Source organism: Acomys russatus, chromosome 5 (genome assembly GCF_903995435.1).
Source record: "Acomys russatus chromosome 5, mAcoRus1.1, whole genome shotgun sequence".
In the NCBI taxonomy this organism is placed as follows: Eukaryota; Metazoa; Chordata; class Mammalia; order Rodentia; family Muridae; genus Acomys; species Acomys russatus.
The window spans coordinates 34,018,330-34,032,736 of record NC_067141.1 but is presented as its reverse complement, the minus strand read 5'-3'; the positions used below and the strand labels follow the sequence as shown (position 1 = coordinate 34,032,736).

At 38.1% G+C, this 14,407-nt stretch overlaps 2 protein-coding genes across 2 annotated transcripts; both read left to right on the top strand.

Annotated features, from left to right (window-relative positions):
* Window positions 1-3,257: 3,257 nt before the first annotated feature.
* LOC127190057 (olfactory receptor 9I1-like) lies at window positions 3,258-4,208 on the top strand. Its single transcript, XM_051147107.1, has one exon. It carries the CDS (start codon window positions 3,258-3,260, stop codon window positions 4,206-4,208), a length of 951 nt encoding a protein of 316 aa, XP_051003064.1.
* An 8,917-nt stretch (window positions 4,209-13,125) lies between these two features.
* LOC127190056 (olfactory receptor 9Q2) lies at window positions 13,126-14,070 on the top strand. Its single transcript, XM_051147106.1, has one exon. It carries the CDS (start codon window positions 13,126-13,128, stop codon window positions 14,068-14,070), a length of 945 nt encoding a protein of 314 aa, XP_051003063.1.
* Window positions 14,071-14,407: the final 337 nt, after the last annotated feature.

Sequence of the window (14,407 nt, the reverse complement as noted above, 5' to 3'; positions counted from 1 at the left end):
TTTTCCCAGAAGTGTTAGGCACTGTCCCTGGAGCTGTTTTATTATTCAAGGGAAAACTTTTGCACTCAGTAGTTTTTACAGAGCCATCCCCAAAAGCATTTCAAATACACACTGGTTTGCTATGCAAGAAGAAATCCCAAAACGGATTAATTATTTTGAACTATGTATGTAATCTCAGCTGCTTTTCACAAATGTATAATGACTTTGTTCATTTGAATTCAAAATCTCTGAGTGGACTAGGACAAGTCTACCACCTGTGAGTCCTGGAAAGATAGTGGGCACTTTCAGACAAAGCAGCTAAGCCACATTCGGTATAGAATACAGCCACCGTTATTGGATATTCTCTTTTTAGTCTCTTTTTACTTATTTGAACCAATGCTTTGCCTGCATGTATTTTGTGAAGCATATATATCCTTGGTACTAGAAGAGGCCAGAACAGGGCATCAGCTCCCCTGGAAGTGGAATTACAGATGAGGGTAAATGTCATGTAGGTGCTCAGGATGGAACCCAAGTCATCTGAAGGAACCGGCAGTACAGAAATCTCTCCAGCTCCATACCTTCTCTTCTTAGGGCTCAATAGCTATGTTTCATTTCCACCTAAAATACACAGGTACGTACAGGTCATTTTGTTTTGCATCTACCAGCTTTATTATCCTTGGATTTTGGTATCATTAGGTATTTTTAGAGCTTAGTTTCTTGCACAGTGACTGTTACCAGCTTATAAGCTTAGTTTTGAGATTTCCCTGAAAATTTGAATTATGCTTTCTTGTATCTTTGGAATATGATAAACCCTGCTGGTATTGCAGATTTACTCATTCTTATCTATTTAATTTTACTCTCCCCAAGGGTAAAATGAAACGTCTTTTCTGGGGTCACAGGATTGTGTGAAATAATGTGTGCAGTGCATGCCATGTTGTGATTGGCACAGACCAGGTGTACATTGAACAAAACACCAGTGTTTGGAAAAGCAGTGATGCCTAAATTAGTTCCATTTCAGTAGGGCATCAAACTAGAATCTAAATATCTTTTCATTTTTAGTAGTGACATTTCAGACCAATCAGTTAAGGTTTCTGTGCTTTATTTTTATTATCAGTAAAATAAATGTGAAATATTAAACATTTAAATATAGGGCTATTATGTATTTGGTTATAGAATCACCAGCTTTGATTTAGCAAATTTCAATCTGCATCTCATGGTGTGGGATGTGGCACTAAGATAATGGGCAAATGGTTTTAGGGAAGCAATCTAGGGTCATGGAAACAAGGACCTTTAAAATGGACAGCTATTTATTTGCATGTGAAGTCAATGGTGAGTCTTCATATTTGGGTTCAGTGTTGATAGTATCTGTCTAGTGATATTATTGATAGTAATCTATAAAATATTTAAGTATTAATGCCTTTGGGGTAAGGACTTACGTATCTGGGTTTCTATGAAGAAGCTCTCAAGAATCATTTGTATGTTAAAACTTTCCTGAAGAGACATAATTCATATGGAAAATTACCAGTAGCTATACATGTGGGGTGGTGATTTGATTCAGATGTGTGCAATATATCAGTAAGAAATAGGAAATGCAAAAATTTCCAAAGCACACTATAAAGCAAATTAAGTATTATTATTCTGAAAAAGCGACAAAGCATAGCAAATAAACATTAATTTCACTTGGTTTTTGAAAGCTTTTCCTAAAATCAACAGAATTCTTTTAGTGAATGGTATAAGTGCAATCATAGTAGGGAAACATCACTTATCATTTTCATAACCACCAAGAACCAACGTACTGAAGTACTAGCCCAAAGAGTAACACTGTCATAGGAATGAAAAACAAGATCTTCTAGAGATGAAAGAATGAGTAATGGTTTATCTAATTTAGCAACTCAATTATTGTGTTAGTAACTCAATTATTGTGTCAAAGCTGCCTATGTATATGAAACTCTCTCTCTAGGAATCTATAACCTGAAAAAAACACTGTTAATGAGATACAGAGGTAAATACAGAAAATTTATATGAGTGAAATGTATTATATTCCATAAAATAAACAATAGGTCATATTTAAAATTTATAATAATATTAGTAATAATATCAACAACAATAATAATAAGCTATATTTAGGTCTTTCTGAACTGGATATTAATCTATATCTCTTACATATATTAAATTATTTAGTACCCCAAATACATCTATAATATAGGCATATATTTTCCATATTATAAACAAGAAATTGAGGCAAAAGGGGCAAAATATCTTACCAAAGCCACATAATAAAATGAAGAATGAAACAAAGTATGTTGAATATCTTAGCCTCTGATTTACGTGCCGAAGACTTGAGTGCAGAGAAAAATATGATAACAATTTAGGACTTCTACAGAAAATAGCTATCATCTGTCTGTCTGTCTGTCTGTCTGTCTTTTTATCTATCTCTCTCTTCTATCTATCTACCTATCTATCTATCTATCTAATCATCTGTCATCTATCTATCTAGTGTTATCATCTGTCTAGTTATTTATTTTTCTGGTGTGTGTGTGTGTCTGTGAGTCTGTGTGTGCGTGCACACGCACCAGTGCATGTGCATACACATGTGCAGGCCCTCACAGGTGGAGTTCAGGGGACAGTTATCTGGAATTAGTTCTCCCCAGTCACCTTGTGGAATATGGGGAAATAATTCACATTGTCAGGCCTGTTTTAAGTGACTCTATCAGCTGCGCTATCTTGCTGGCTCCTAAATACACATTTTCCTCAGGCTCTTTAATAAACATATAATCAGGAAAAATATGAACGTGTGGTACAGAGACAAGATGAGGAGAAATTTTATCATCTTCAAGCTTCTGTAAGAATATTATGAAAAAAATATTCGATGGATGTAAGTGTCAGGATACTTAAACTGAGATCCCTGGGTGGAAGGTATGTGCAGATTCCATCATCATGTAACTGTGTGGTAGGTGTGTGATGCAAGAGGTAAGGTTAGAATAGATGCTGGGGAGGTCCATTCTAAATCTGAGGATCACATGTTTCTTCTTTTCACAGAATTTTTCAAATATAAACCAGAATCAATCTGGATAAAAGCCAACAGCATTTGGCTTAGTTCCACCAAATTTAAGAACAGCTCTACAACAATAAGCCTGGCGCAAGATTTCTGTAACAAACATTGTAAATAAGCTCATAGTTGCAAACCCAACTTCTACGATAGAGAAACGAAGTTTGTGGTTATTTTTCTTCTGTTGTTAGTTCATTCTTATCTTCAGATTAACAGTTCACATTGGTTCATGGCCAAGAATAACCTCACAACAGTAACCAGGTTCGTTCTCATGGGCTTTATTCATCTTCCCAAGTGGGAGGTACCTCTTTTTCTGGTGTTTCTCAGCTTATATCTCATCACCATTTTGGGAAACTTAGGTATGGTCATTCTCATCCAGGTGGATGTCCAACTCCACACCCCCATGTATTTCTTCCTGAGCCACCTTTCTATGTTGGATGCCTGCTACACCACAGTCATCACCCCTCAGATCCTGGCAACACTGACCAAGACAAAAATGATCATCTCCTATGGCCAATGTGCTGCCCAGTTCTTCTTCTTCACCATCTGTGCAGGAACAGAGTGTTTCCTGCTGTCTGTGATGGCCTATGATCGCTATGTTGCTATTAGCAACCCACTGCTCTACACTGTGGCCATGAGCCCTAGAAGATGCTGGAGTTTAGTGGCTGGAGCCTATGTTGGCGGATTGTTTGGGGCCATCGTAAGAACCACATGCACCTTTTCTCTCTTATTCTGTGAAAATAATCAAATCAATTTCTTCTTCTGTGATCTCCCACCCTTGCTGAAGCTGGCCTGCAGTGACACAACAAATGCTGAAATTATTATTGTCTTTTTTGGGAACTTTGTCATTTTGGCAAATGCCTTGGTCATACTTATCTCCTACCTGCTCATCATCAAGTCTGTCATGAAAATGAAGTCTTCAGGTGGTAGAGGTAAAACATTCTCCACATGTGCCTCCCACCTCACTGCTGTGGCTCTTTTCTTTGGAACCCTCATCTTCATGTACATACGGAGCAGCTCAGGCAAATCCTTAAAGGAAGACAAGGTAGTGTCTGTCTTCTACACTGTGGTCATCCCCATGTTGAACCCTCTTATCTATAGCCTGAGAAACAAGGACGTGAAGGATGCCTTCAGAAAGGTCGCTGGTAGATTCCAGGTGTATCCAACTTTGCAAAATTGAATGAAATGACAGGCCAATTTTGTCCCCACTACTGATATTTCATAGGAGCTATGCTGTTACCTTGAATAGGGAAATCAAGCATTGAGTGCATAGGACAAAATAATGACACGTGTACCCAACAATTCCGTTGTGCTTTCTTCTTATCTTTGTTTTGCACCCCAGTTTGTTATTTTGAACTAGTAATTACTGTGAATCCTGCTTCATCATTTTCAGAATCAGATTTTAAGAAAGTTCACTTGATTTGAATTGTGGACTTATCTTTTGCTTTAGTTTTCATCAAAAAATACAAATTATTCATGTAAAAGATCATATTGTTGGGTTACTGCGAATTGTGATAAATAATTTTTTCACTTCCCTTTAGATGTATAATTTCCTAGTCAGTGTCATTAGCAGGCAGTACGATGATCTAACACCAATCTTCTGTCTCATTAGATTGTCTTTCCTTTTCTGTCATGACTGACAAATATTTTTAAATTGCTTAATGCTCATTAAGTCACTGTTTTTCTTGTTCCTTATGTCATGTTATGCTAATAGTTTTAAGATGAGCTAAGTCAACCTAGCTAAGTGCAGTGTAGTTTATGAATGACATGGTGCACTGCTGTTTCTCATACTTGTGCCGATCTTGAAATAGGCCCGCACTAAGCACGAAGCATCCTGTGTCAAACACAGTACAGTGAGTATAGACAGGTGTGGGTAGTTTAAACATAGGTTATAGTCTATTGCAAAGATTTTCTGAATAGGGAGAGTTACTGTGGGTTCTATACAAAACTGAAAATCCATCAGAGCACAATATTTATTTCTATCACTTCTAAGCACAACATTTACATCAGGTAGCAATTGCTTTGGAACTAATTATTTTCATTAACATGAACGCTCTCATTTTCAAGGAGATGAGAAAGACATTGTTACAAATAAAATTTTCATTTTGTAATTTAGAAAATATTTTCTTTTTTTGTCAAACCATTCAGAATATGCAGAATAATCTAAATCATATTTTCACTCTAGTTCATTGTGAGGCTTTCAGTAAATAGAATTCTCAGTCTAAAAGAGGTATGGAAATTTTCATTTAAGTTGTATTCCTAAAATTCAATAAAATGATGAATAGGAGATCTCCCAGCATAAATAAACTGTCACAATTCTATAACAATTGAGCAAATTGATAATGTTCACAAACCAAAATGTATTAAGAGAATGAACTAAGAAAAGAGAACTAGTCTATGATTCTCAACAGAAAAAAAAAATAATTTGTATGAAAAACTGATAACCAATGAGATATGTTTTAATTTTATTATTTTTAAAATAATATTACTTTATTTTTATACTTTATAATTTTCATAATAAATTCCACATGTGTTTAACAGAGTTTTCCATTAAAATCCTGTTAGAAAATTAATAGCTTTTCTAAAGTGGTAACTACTATAACCATTCATGTGTCAATTGCTTCAGGTTAAACATTAAGCAAACAGCTGTAAATTATAAATGAATTATAAGAATCTTTCTCCAGAGTGACAATGACAATGTTGGGTCTTAGAGAATAAAATCAGTATACTTTCTCTCTTAGAAGTCATTGAAATTCAAGAAGTTCACAGGAAAGAAAAGGATTAATAAAAAAAGAAATTCCCCCGAAGATGGGAAATGCTGTCCTTTTTAAAAATTAGTGAATGCTAATTGTACAAAATAACAGGTTTTCCTATGACATTTTCATGATGCATACAACTTTGATGTCCCATTCTCTAATTCTCTATTGTTCTTTCTTCTTCCTGCTGATTCCCTGCCATATCCCAAAGAGCCTCCCCTTTGATTTCATTTAAATATTGTTTCCCCAAAGGAGAAAACATGCACTATTTCTCTTTTCTGAATATGGTTATTTCATTTAACATGATGGTCTCTCCACCAAGTTTCCTTCAAATTATATAAATTTATTATTGATATCTGAGTGATACTCAATGATGCTTGTGTGCCCTCTCTTTTCTGTCTGTTCATCTATTGATGCACACCAACCTATTGTGTTGCCTTCAATAAAGGAATTTCTTTTGTTTATTTTGATTGCTCTGTCTTCAAAGAGAGGCAGAGGGTTGACTAAGTGCACAATAATGACCAATATGTGGTCTGGGATTCCATCTATCTGTTTGAATTATGTGGGTTTTATTTTACAAGAGTGCTTGTAATTGAACCCAGGATCTTGTGGTGACAAAGGAACACTCGAACACTGAATCACACCCCAATCCCTCTTTTTGGATTTTAATCTTTCTGACTTTTAGACTACTTCATGAACAACATGACATTAAGCATGGCAGGGTTTTTTGTGTTTTTTGTTTTGTTTTGTTTTGTTTTGTTTTTAAAGGAGGCTATCTCAGAGATCTTTCCTGCCATAGATTATGATGGATAACAAGCACTTCAAAAGTGAATAATTAGGTATGAAAACAGGAGTGAAGGGCAGGAAAAATGGTAAGAGGCAAGGATTTCATAGTTTATATAAATCACAGGAGGGCAAGCATGATGCATAAGGAATCACCAAGCACTCTTTATCCTCTATCATCCTGTGAAGTTTATATGCAGATGCTCTGGTGAAACTGGGAAAGCTCATAAGAATAACTATCTCTAGAGACATATCTCTATGTGCATGTAGGGACAAACCTTAAGTGTATGTATGTATGTATGTATTAAGCTCAATTACCAGTCATCTGTGTCTGGAGTGTCTTCTGATATGATCAATAAGAGACTAATGAGTAAAGTATAGTTAGCCAGAATGTTCCTAAATAACCATAGATCAAAACTAAACAAAACAAAAAAACCCACCTCGGGCTGGGTGTGGTGGCGCATGCCTTTAATCCCAGCACTCGGGTAGAAGAGGCAGGCAGATTGCTGTGAGTTCAAGGCCAGCCTGGTCTATGAAAAACCAAAAACAACCCAAACAAATAAACAAACAAGCAAATCAAAAAAACAAAAACCACCTCATTAAAAATCTTATTTGGGAGGCTTAGATTGTTGCCTAAAAATAGGAAAGAAAGTTTGAGTTATTTGACCTATAATACTCTCTTCAGGATTTTTAAAAACATTTTTATTGGTTCTTTGTGAGTTTCACATCACGCATTCCAGCCCTACTCATATCCCTCTCCCCTCATATCTTCTTTTTGCCCCTATACCTTCCCCCACCACAAAATAAAATAAAATACACAAACAACAATAAAAACAAAGCATAGAAAAGATCTCATCATGGAAGCTGTAGCATGTTACTGTTTGTCCCACAGTATATCTTACCCCTCTGTACAAATATCTTCACTTGCAAATGCTCATAGCAGTGAGTCATTGATCTGTCATGATCTCTGATTTCCATGACACTATCAGTATTGGATCCTCACAAGGACTCCTCCAAGTTAGCTTGTTGTTGCCCATGTCATCCTGCAGCTTTTGGACAGCTAGACTGGCCCTTTCAAAAGATCCAACTATTTGACAGATTATAGATTTTTGGGGTGAGCCAATTCAGAGCACTGGGTCTGGGCCTGGGTGGTAGCTAAGCTGGTCAGTCTGCCAGCGCTCCACACCACCAGGGCAATCTCTCCAGCACTACTTAGGATAGGCCACCCAAAGCAGCCATAAGCTGGAGGCAGGGTAAGCTCTTCTGCTGTCCCTTGGGGTTGGCTCATCCACATCCACATCTCCAGAGCCGGCTCCACTGTGTTCCCAAGTGAGACGCAGGGACCACTCTCCTAAGTGTTCCAGCCATGGGAGGGGAAGAGCTAGTTCTCCTGGTGTCATGCCTCCAGGACCAGCTCTCTCAGCTACTGCAGGTTGTGAGAAAGGAAGGAGGAGGACATCGCCCTCACATCTATGCCACCTCATGCCATATCCTCTTGGTCTGAGTGATTGTTCACCTCAGACAAGTTTCCTAGCTGGCTCTTCCAGGTGCTGCTGACAGTGAGAGTCAGGGGCGGCCCACCTGCTCTCATGACCCTGGGGTTAGCTCTCCCAATTGCCTCCGATGCTGAAGGATGGTGTAGAGGGTATCAGCCCCCTGCCCCAACAAAGGCATCTCACAGCAGAAAAGTGGCAGGGCCAGCTCTCCCACACGCACCCTCAGCGATGGCTCACTTCCACCCTATCTACCAGGGGCAGCTATATTATGCTACCCAGACAAAGTGCATTGCCCGCTATCCCAAGTGGTGCAGCTAGTGAGGGGCAAGGCCAGCTTTCTCTCTTTGACTACCTTGGGGCCAGCTCTCTTCCCTGTTGTAGGTGACAAGGTGAAAGTTGAGGCCATCTTTCCTCCACCCATATCACTACACAGCATACAAGTGGTGGGGCCAGCTCTCCCACACTCAGGTCCTCTGGGTTGGATCACCAGCAACTCTTGTGACCAGAGACAGCTTTACTGTGCTTCCTGGGTGATGTGTGGAGCCTACTTTCCTGAGTATTGCAGCTGGCTAATGGTGGGGTCAGATCTGCTGCTCTCAAAGCCACAAGGCCAACTCTCCAAGAATGTCCAGATGAGGGGTGGGACCAGTTCTGTACAACTCTCAAACATCAACAACTTTCTGGGTGGCAGCGCAGACTTGGGATATATGGCTGGCTTTGGTGGTAACAAACCCCTGTTGTTGCATGGCTACAGATTCAGACATGGCTCCCAGTGGCAGCACAGTCCAGGACCTGCGAGTTTCTCACACTGTGGGGTCTTGTCTCACCTGGGAGTGATAAACATTTGGGGTTTTGAAGTCCATTGCAGGCCTGCCAGTTGCTATATTCCCACTGCTGTCCTGCTATTCAGTTATGGTATGTACTCAGCGCCACCATCTTAGATCCCCCTGGTGTTGTTTTTAATTATAGTACTTTATAATATAGTTATGCAGTGTACTTTTCTATGTAAATAATGAATAAAGTTGTCTCTAAGTGTAGGGGAACAGGAAACCCATGTTCCTGAAACATCAAAATGAGACCCCCAAGAACATGCAGAAGCTTTCTGTCGATGCCTCTCAGTTTTGTTTGTTTTGTTTTTAAGGTTTGGTCATCTGGGCAGTTTAAAAAAAGTGTGCTGTTATCTGGTTCCTACACTCAGGCATTCTTATTTAATTATTACATGCTATAATACTAGCCTTGGAATTTTAACTGCTTCCTTGGGGATTCTTAAGGACAGTGTAGTTAGGTAGGAGTCTTCTTGTACCATACATCTTCAGGACAGGCTCAATCTTTGCTACAATATTTTCTATCTTCAGATTTTAAAAACTTCTTTATAAGACACATGAACATTAAAAAAGTCCTGTTTTGGTTCTCTCATAAGGCTTCCATGGGACTTGTAACTTTTTTGTGGCTCCATGCACAGACAAATAGACATAGACTCCCCGTGAAGCCTTTTCAAGCATTGTCTTCAGATATACTTTTGTGTATTACTTCTATCAGAATCACTTGAGATAATTGTGATGGATATACCACGTTATAATCCAAAATGATGGCTGTGCTGGTACTCACCCTTCAGATAGTTCCCTGAGCGTTTCTCATATATGTCAGCATAAACTTATTGTGTAATTCAAATGTTCATTTCTGTATTCCCCATATCTGATTGCAAGCCTGTTCTGAGACCCTCCTGTTTCAACATTGTATAAAATCTGCTCGCCAATTGTTCCCTTGTATGTCACTAAAGCAGCTTACTGCCAATCACTGAGAAGGTGAGAGAATAGGGCTTGATTTCCTGCCATCCAGGGGAGGAGGAGGTATAAGAGGAAGTGAGCTATTCAGCAAGGGAATCAGCCATAGGCAGAAGTGCAAGAAAAAAATGAAGATTCAGTTGGAGCAAAGAAAGAACTCAAAAGCAAATAACTTGTGGTTGTTGGCAAACATGGAGTCAGGATAACATAGAGGGTTAAGAACAGTTTTAAACTGCTCAAAATTGTGTTGCAAAGCTTTATAAACAAATATCAAATATAAAAGAGTCTCAATATGTGTGTGATAGCCGGGTTAAGAGAGAATCTAAGAGAAACAAACATAATTATATAAAATTAGCCTTAACACCTATACTTTAAATTTTGAGAACCAGAAATGTAGTGAAGGCTATAGTCACCCTTAGGACTTTTGTACATTTTACAGTAGATATTAGTTCACTGCATCCTATCTCCTGAGCTTCATAACCCCTTTGGTGAATTCCTACTTGCTTCATTCTCTGAGTTATATCAGTTCTTACAAATTATTGAATTTCATAGGACATACCACTATGACCTCTCTTCTCTGTGTCTCAATGTAATTTGTGTACTCCTGTCTGGCCTTGAAATCCCAACAGTGTTCCTTCTGAGTTCTGGAATTACAGGTATTTACATCAATATGCCCTGACAATTTTATACATGTATATAATGTGTTTTGATCATATTCACTAAGCAGTGAATTTTCAAAGTCCCACATCCCAGTATGTTTCTTTACAAACAGCATAATTTTGCGAACAAGTCATAGCTGGCTGTGGAAACATCCAAATGAGAAATAAGAGACATTAAAAAAAATGCATTCCTTTTGGTGCAAAGTAGGAAGAAGAAAAGTCTAGGAGCAAGCTACATTACACTCTGCTGAGAGAGGCAAGAAGACATGTCGTGGGGATTTGAGAGTTTGAAATTAGAGAGCAACTTTCAAAGATACTAGGCACCTTGTTAGGAAGTCACAAAATCACCTTCCCTGGAGAGTCATTCTAGGAGCTAATTACAGTGGTTGTGAGATGCATATCAGGCATCTTATATTCAGAATGGTAGGAATCAGTAGTGTAGGGACACACACTGGTTCCCCCTAGCCCTGATGTTGTAGCAGGAATCTGAGGCAATCTCAGGAAACTAGGGTCAGGAATACATTGTTTGCTCATGCTAAGAGGAAAAAGAGAGGTTATTTGCAGTGAGATTAAGACATAAAAGAACTGGGTGTGACCCAATTCAACCAGAATGCTATGACTATTAGAAAATGCTGCATCTTTATCAAGGAGGAAGAAAACCAAAGGAATTAAAGATAAAAAGGAAGCATGACTTTCCCAAGACGCTCATGGTGAACTGCATGCAAGAATCACCTGGAGTGATAGAAACATTACACCAAGAAGAAAGGTACCAGCAGAATTCAGATAAACACAGTTCATAGTTTGCATGTTTAAATATTTCTTTGTTATCAACTCTTTTCGAGCAGCTCAACTCTGCATTGACCTGGCTTTAGTAGCATTTATTATTCTAATCACCAGAGTCATGCTTTACAACCCTGTTGTGAATTTTTACAGGGACTCTTAAATTCATTCATTCAGATTTCCCCGTTAGTATTCATCAATCCTAAATTGCAAAAATTTCTGTGTTATTCTTCTTTCAAATATGTATGTTTATTATTAAACTACCTTTACTAAAGGCTTCGAGAATAATCACGCAATCCTCACTGGGATTTGTTTAAAACCTGTAAAAGCTTATGTCTGCTCTCTTGGTTGCAAGGATAATGGCAGGGTGTGTACATATGCATATATCTATGTGGGTGTATTATTTATCCAGTCAGCTTGAACTAGCACAGCAGCAGTTTGTTATGAATACACATAGTTAAACTGAAAACAAATATTTCTATGAGGAGAGACCATTGCTGATTAATAATAGAGTTTTTTGTTTTTTTTTTTTAAATCATGGTGCTCTGTTTGCAGAATATAAAATGCTCATTTGGACAGTACTGGCCAAAGAAATTCTATAGTTACTCAACATAAGTTTATTAATGTGTATATCACATGTAAAAAGAATGATTTTCAATGAATTAAAAGATACCACAGACCCCTTCAGAAGAAATAATGTGGTGTATAATCTAATCCCTTTGATGCTCAAATAGACCTTACAAAATCATCAGTGTGGTAAGTTCTCACTATGTTATTTATGCAAAAATGTTCTGCACTCAAAATTTCTGGGAGCTTAGATACAAGTTCTACACAAGCCTATTTGTGGGAGTGTTTGGTACTTAGATATTAAATCACCTCTTTGGTAATCACTTACATTAAAATAATTGAATAAAGATTTTTTTCAATATCCTTTTGAGAGCAGAATTTCTCTAAGGCTTTGGTGTGTGTATACTACAGAAATGCAGGTTTGCTGATAATTAAAAACTCTTGGTATGGTAGAGTCTAGGAAGCCTAAAGCCTCTATTTTTCTTTGGGAGGTTATAATTAAACATTTACTCTTTTTTTATTTACTCTAAGCCTTCACATGTAGCCCTCATTGATGCTTTTGAACTTCATGGTGTCTTGTGCCTAAATCAAAGACAAATACTCAAATTTTCAAATACAGAACTTTTATTTTTATTATTCTTTAGCTATATTGTTCTTCTTTGGAAGAAACATATGTATGTATGATGTTTTTTCTAGAGTAAAATAGACTCCAAGAATCACATTTCTGAGTCTGTCACATTATATTTTCACTTGAAGGACAAATTGAACTTGCAATAACATTTTATTATTAAAATATGTTGCATTAGTTTTACCAGTTATTGAAAGTTAGATGCTCTCTTTAAATTTAAACAGTCTACTGTATACCTATGTAGTGATTTTAGCTTTCCAATGTCATTCTGCATCTGTCTTAATCAGCATATCATCTCATGAGCACATAGGTGTATTAGTCTTTTCTGACTGAAGGGGAAATTGAGGCTCAAAAGGGCTAAGTGCTCCATATAACAACATGTAGCTAATTGGAGATTAGTTTTACCCTACGTGGGTTGTCATGCATTACCTATTCTCCATATGTACTATAACAGATGTATCCATTGTGTTTTATCTTACGGTGACATCGGCATCTCTCAAAGTTTTCCTTCATCTGAAATTTTTTCTGTAGTCAAAGAATACATATCAAACACTCAATTTAAACTTTGTTAACTGAAATGAGTTGTTCTTATATTGTGAGGTTCTCTTCTTTGCATTTTGCTTTAAGTCTGAGCTCCTAGATGGATGGCTGGGAGAAATTATACCTTCGTGACTGAGTTCTTTCTGACTGCATTCACTGAACATCCTGAGTGGGGCCTCCCTCTCTTCCTTTTGTTTTTGAGTTTCTACCTCTCTACTCTGATTGGAAATACAGGAATGATCATTCTGATCCAGAAGAACCGTAAACTTCAAACACCAATGTACTTCTTCCTCAGCCACCTTTCCTTTGTGGACATTTGCTACTCCTCTGTTATCATCCCGCAGATGCTGGCTGTGCTGTGGGAACATGGCACAACCATCTCCCAAGTTCGCTGTGCAGCTCAGTTCTTCCTCTTTACCTTCTTTGCTTCCATCGACTGCTACCTCTTGGCAATAATGGCCTATGACCGCTATGTGGCTGTGTGCCAACCATTGCTTTATGTTACCATCATGACAGAAAAAGCCCGTATAGGTTTAGTAACTGGGGCATATGTGGCTGGTTTCTCAAGTGGCTTTGTTCGGACTGTCACAGCCTTTACTCTCTCCTTCTGTGGAAACAATGAGATCAACTTCATATTCTGTGACCTCCCTCCTTTGTTGAAACTTGTATGTGGGGACAGCTACATCCAGGAGGTGGTGATTATTGTCTTTGCCATTTTTGTCATGCCTGCTTGCATTGTGGTGATCTCTGTGTCCTATCTGTTCATCATTGTGGCCATCATGCAAATCCGCTCTTCTGGAGGCCGAGCCAAGACTTTTTCTACCTGCACCTCCCACCTCACTGCTGTAGCTCTCTTCTTTGGTACCCTTATCTTCATGTACCTGAGAGATAATGCAGACCAGTCCTCAGAAGGGGACAGAGTTGTGTCTGTGTTCTATACAGTAGTGACACCATTACTAAATCCACTCATCTATAGTCTGAGGAATAAGGAGGTAAAAGAGGCCATTATGAAATCTCTGAGAAGATCAAAGATCTCTAGAAGGCCCTGATCAGTCTTCTATCAAGCAACATCTTTCCTCTGTTTCTACATGTGTTATTTTTTTCTCAAATATCACTCATTTGAAAGGCTTTCCTAGAGTTAGAAGGACACAAACACCACACCTCCACTGTCTGACTTAGTATCCCATGTACTATTTGACATCATTTGAGAGATGAGCTTTTGAATGTCTGATATTAACCCATATTCACAATTGAAAAGTAGAAACAATACAGGAGGTAAACTTTAAACCCCTTCCCAGATCTAGCCAATGGTCAGAATATTCTCCACAGTTGAGTGGAGAGTGGGATATGACTTTCTCACGTACTATGGTGCCTCACATTTGACTA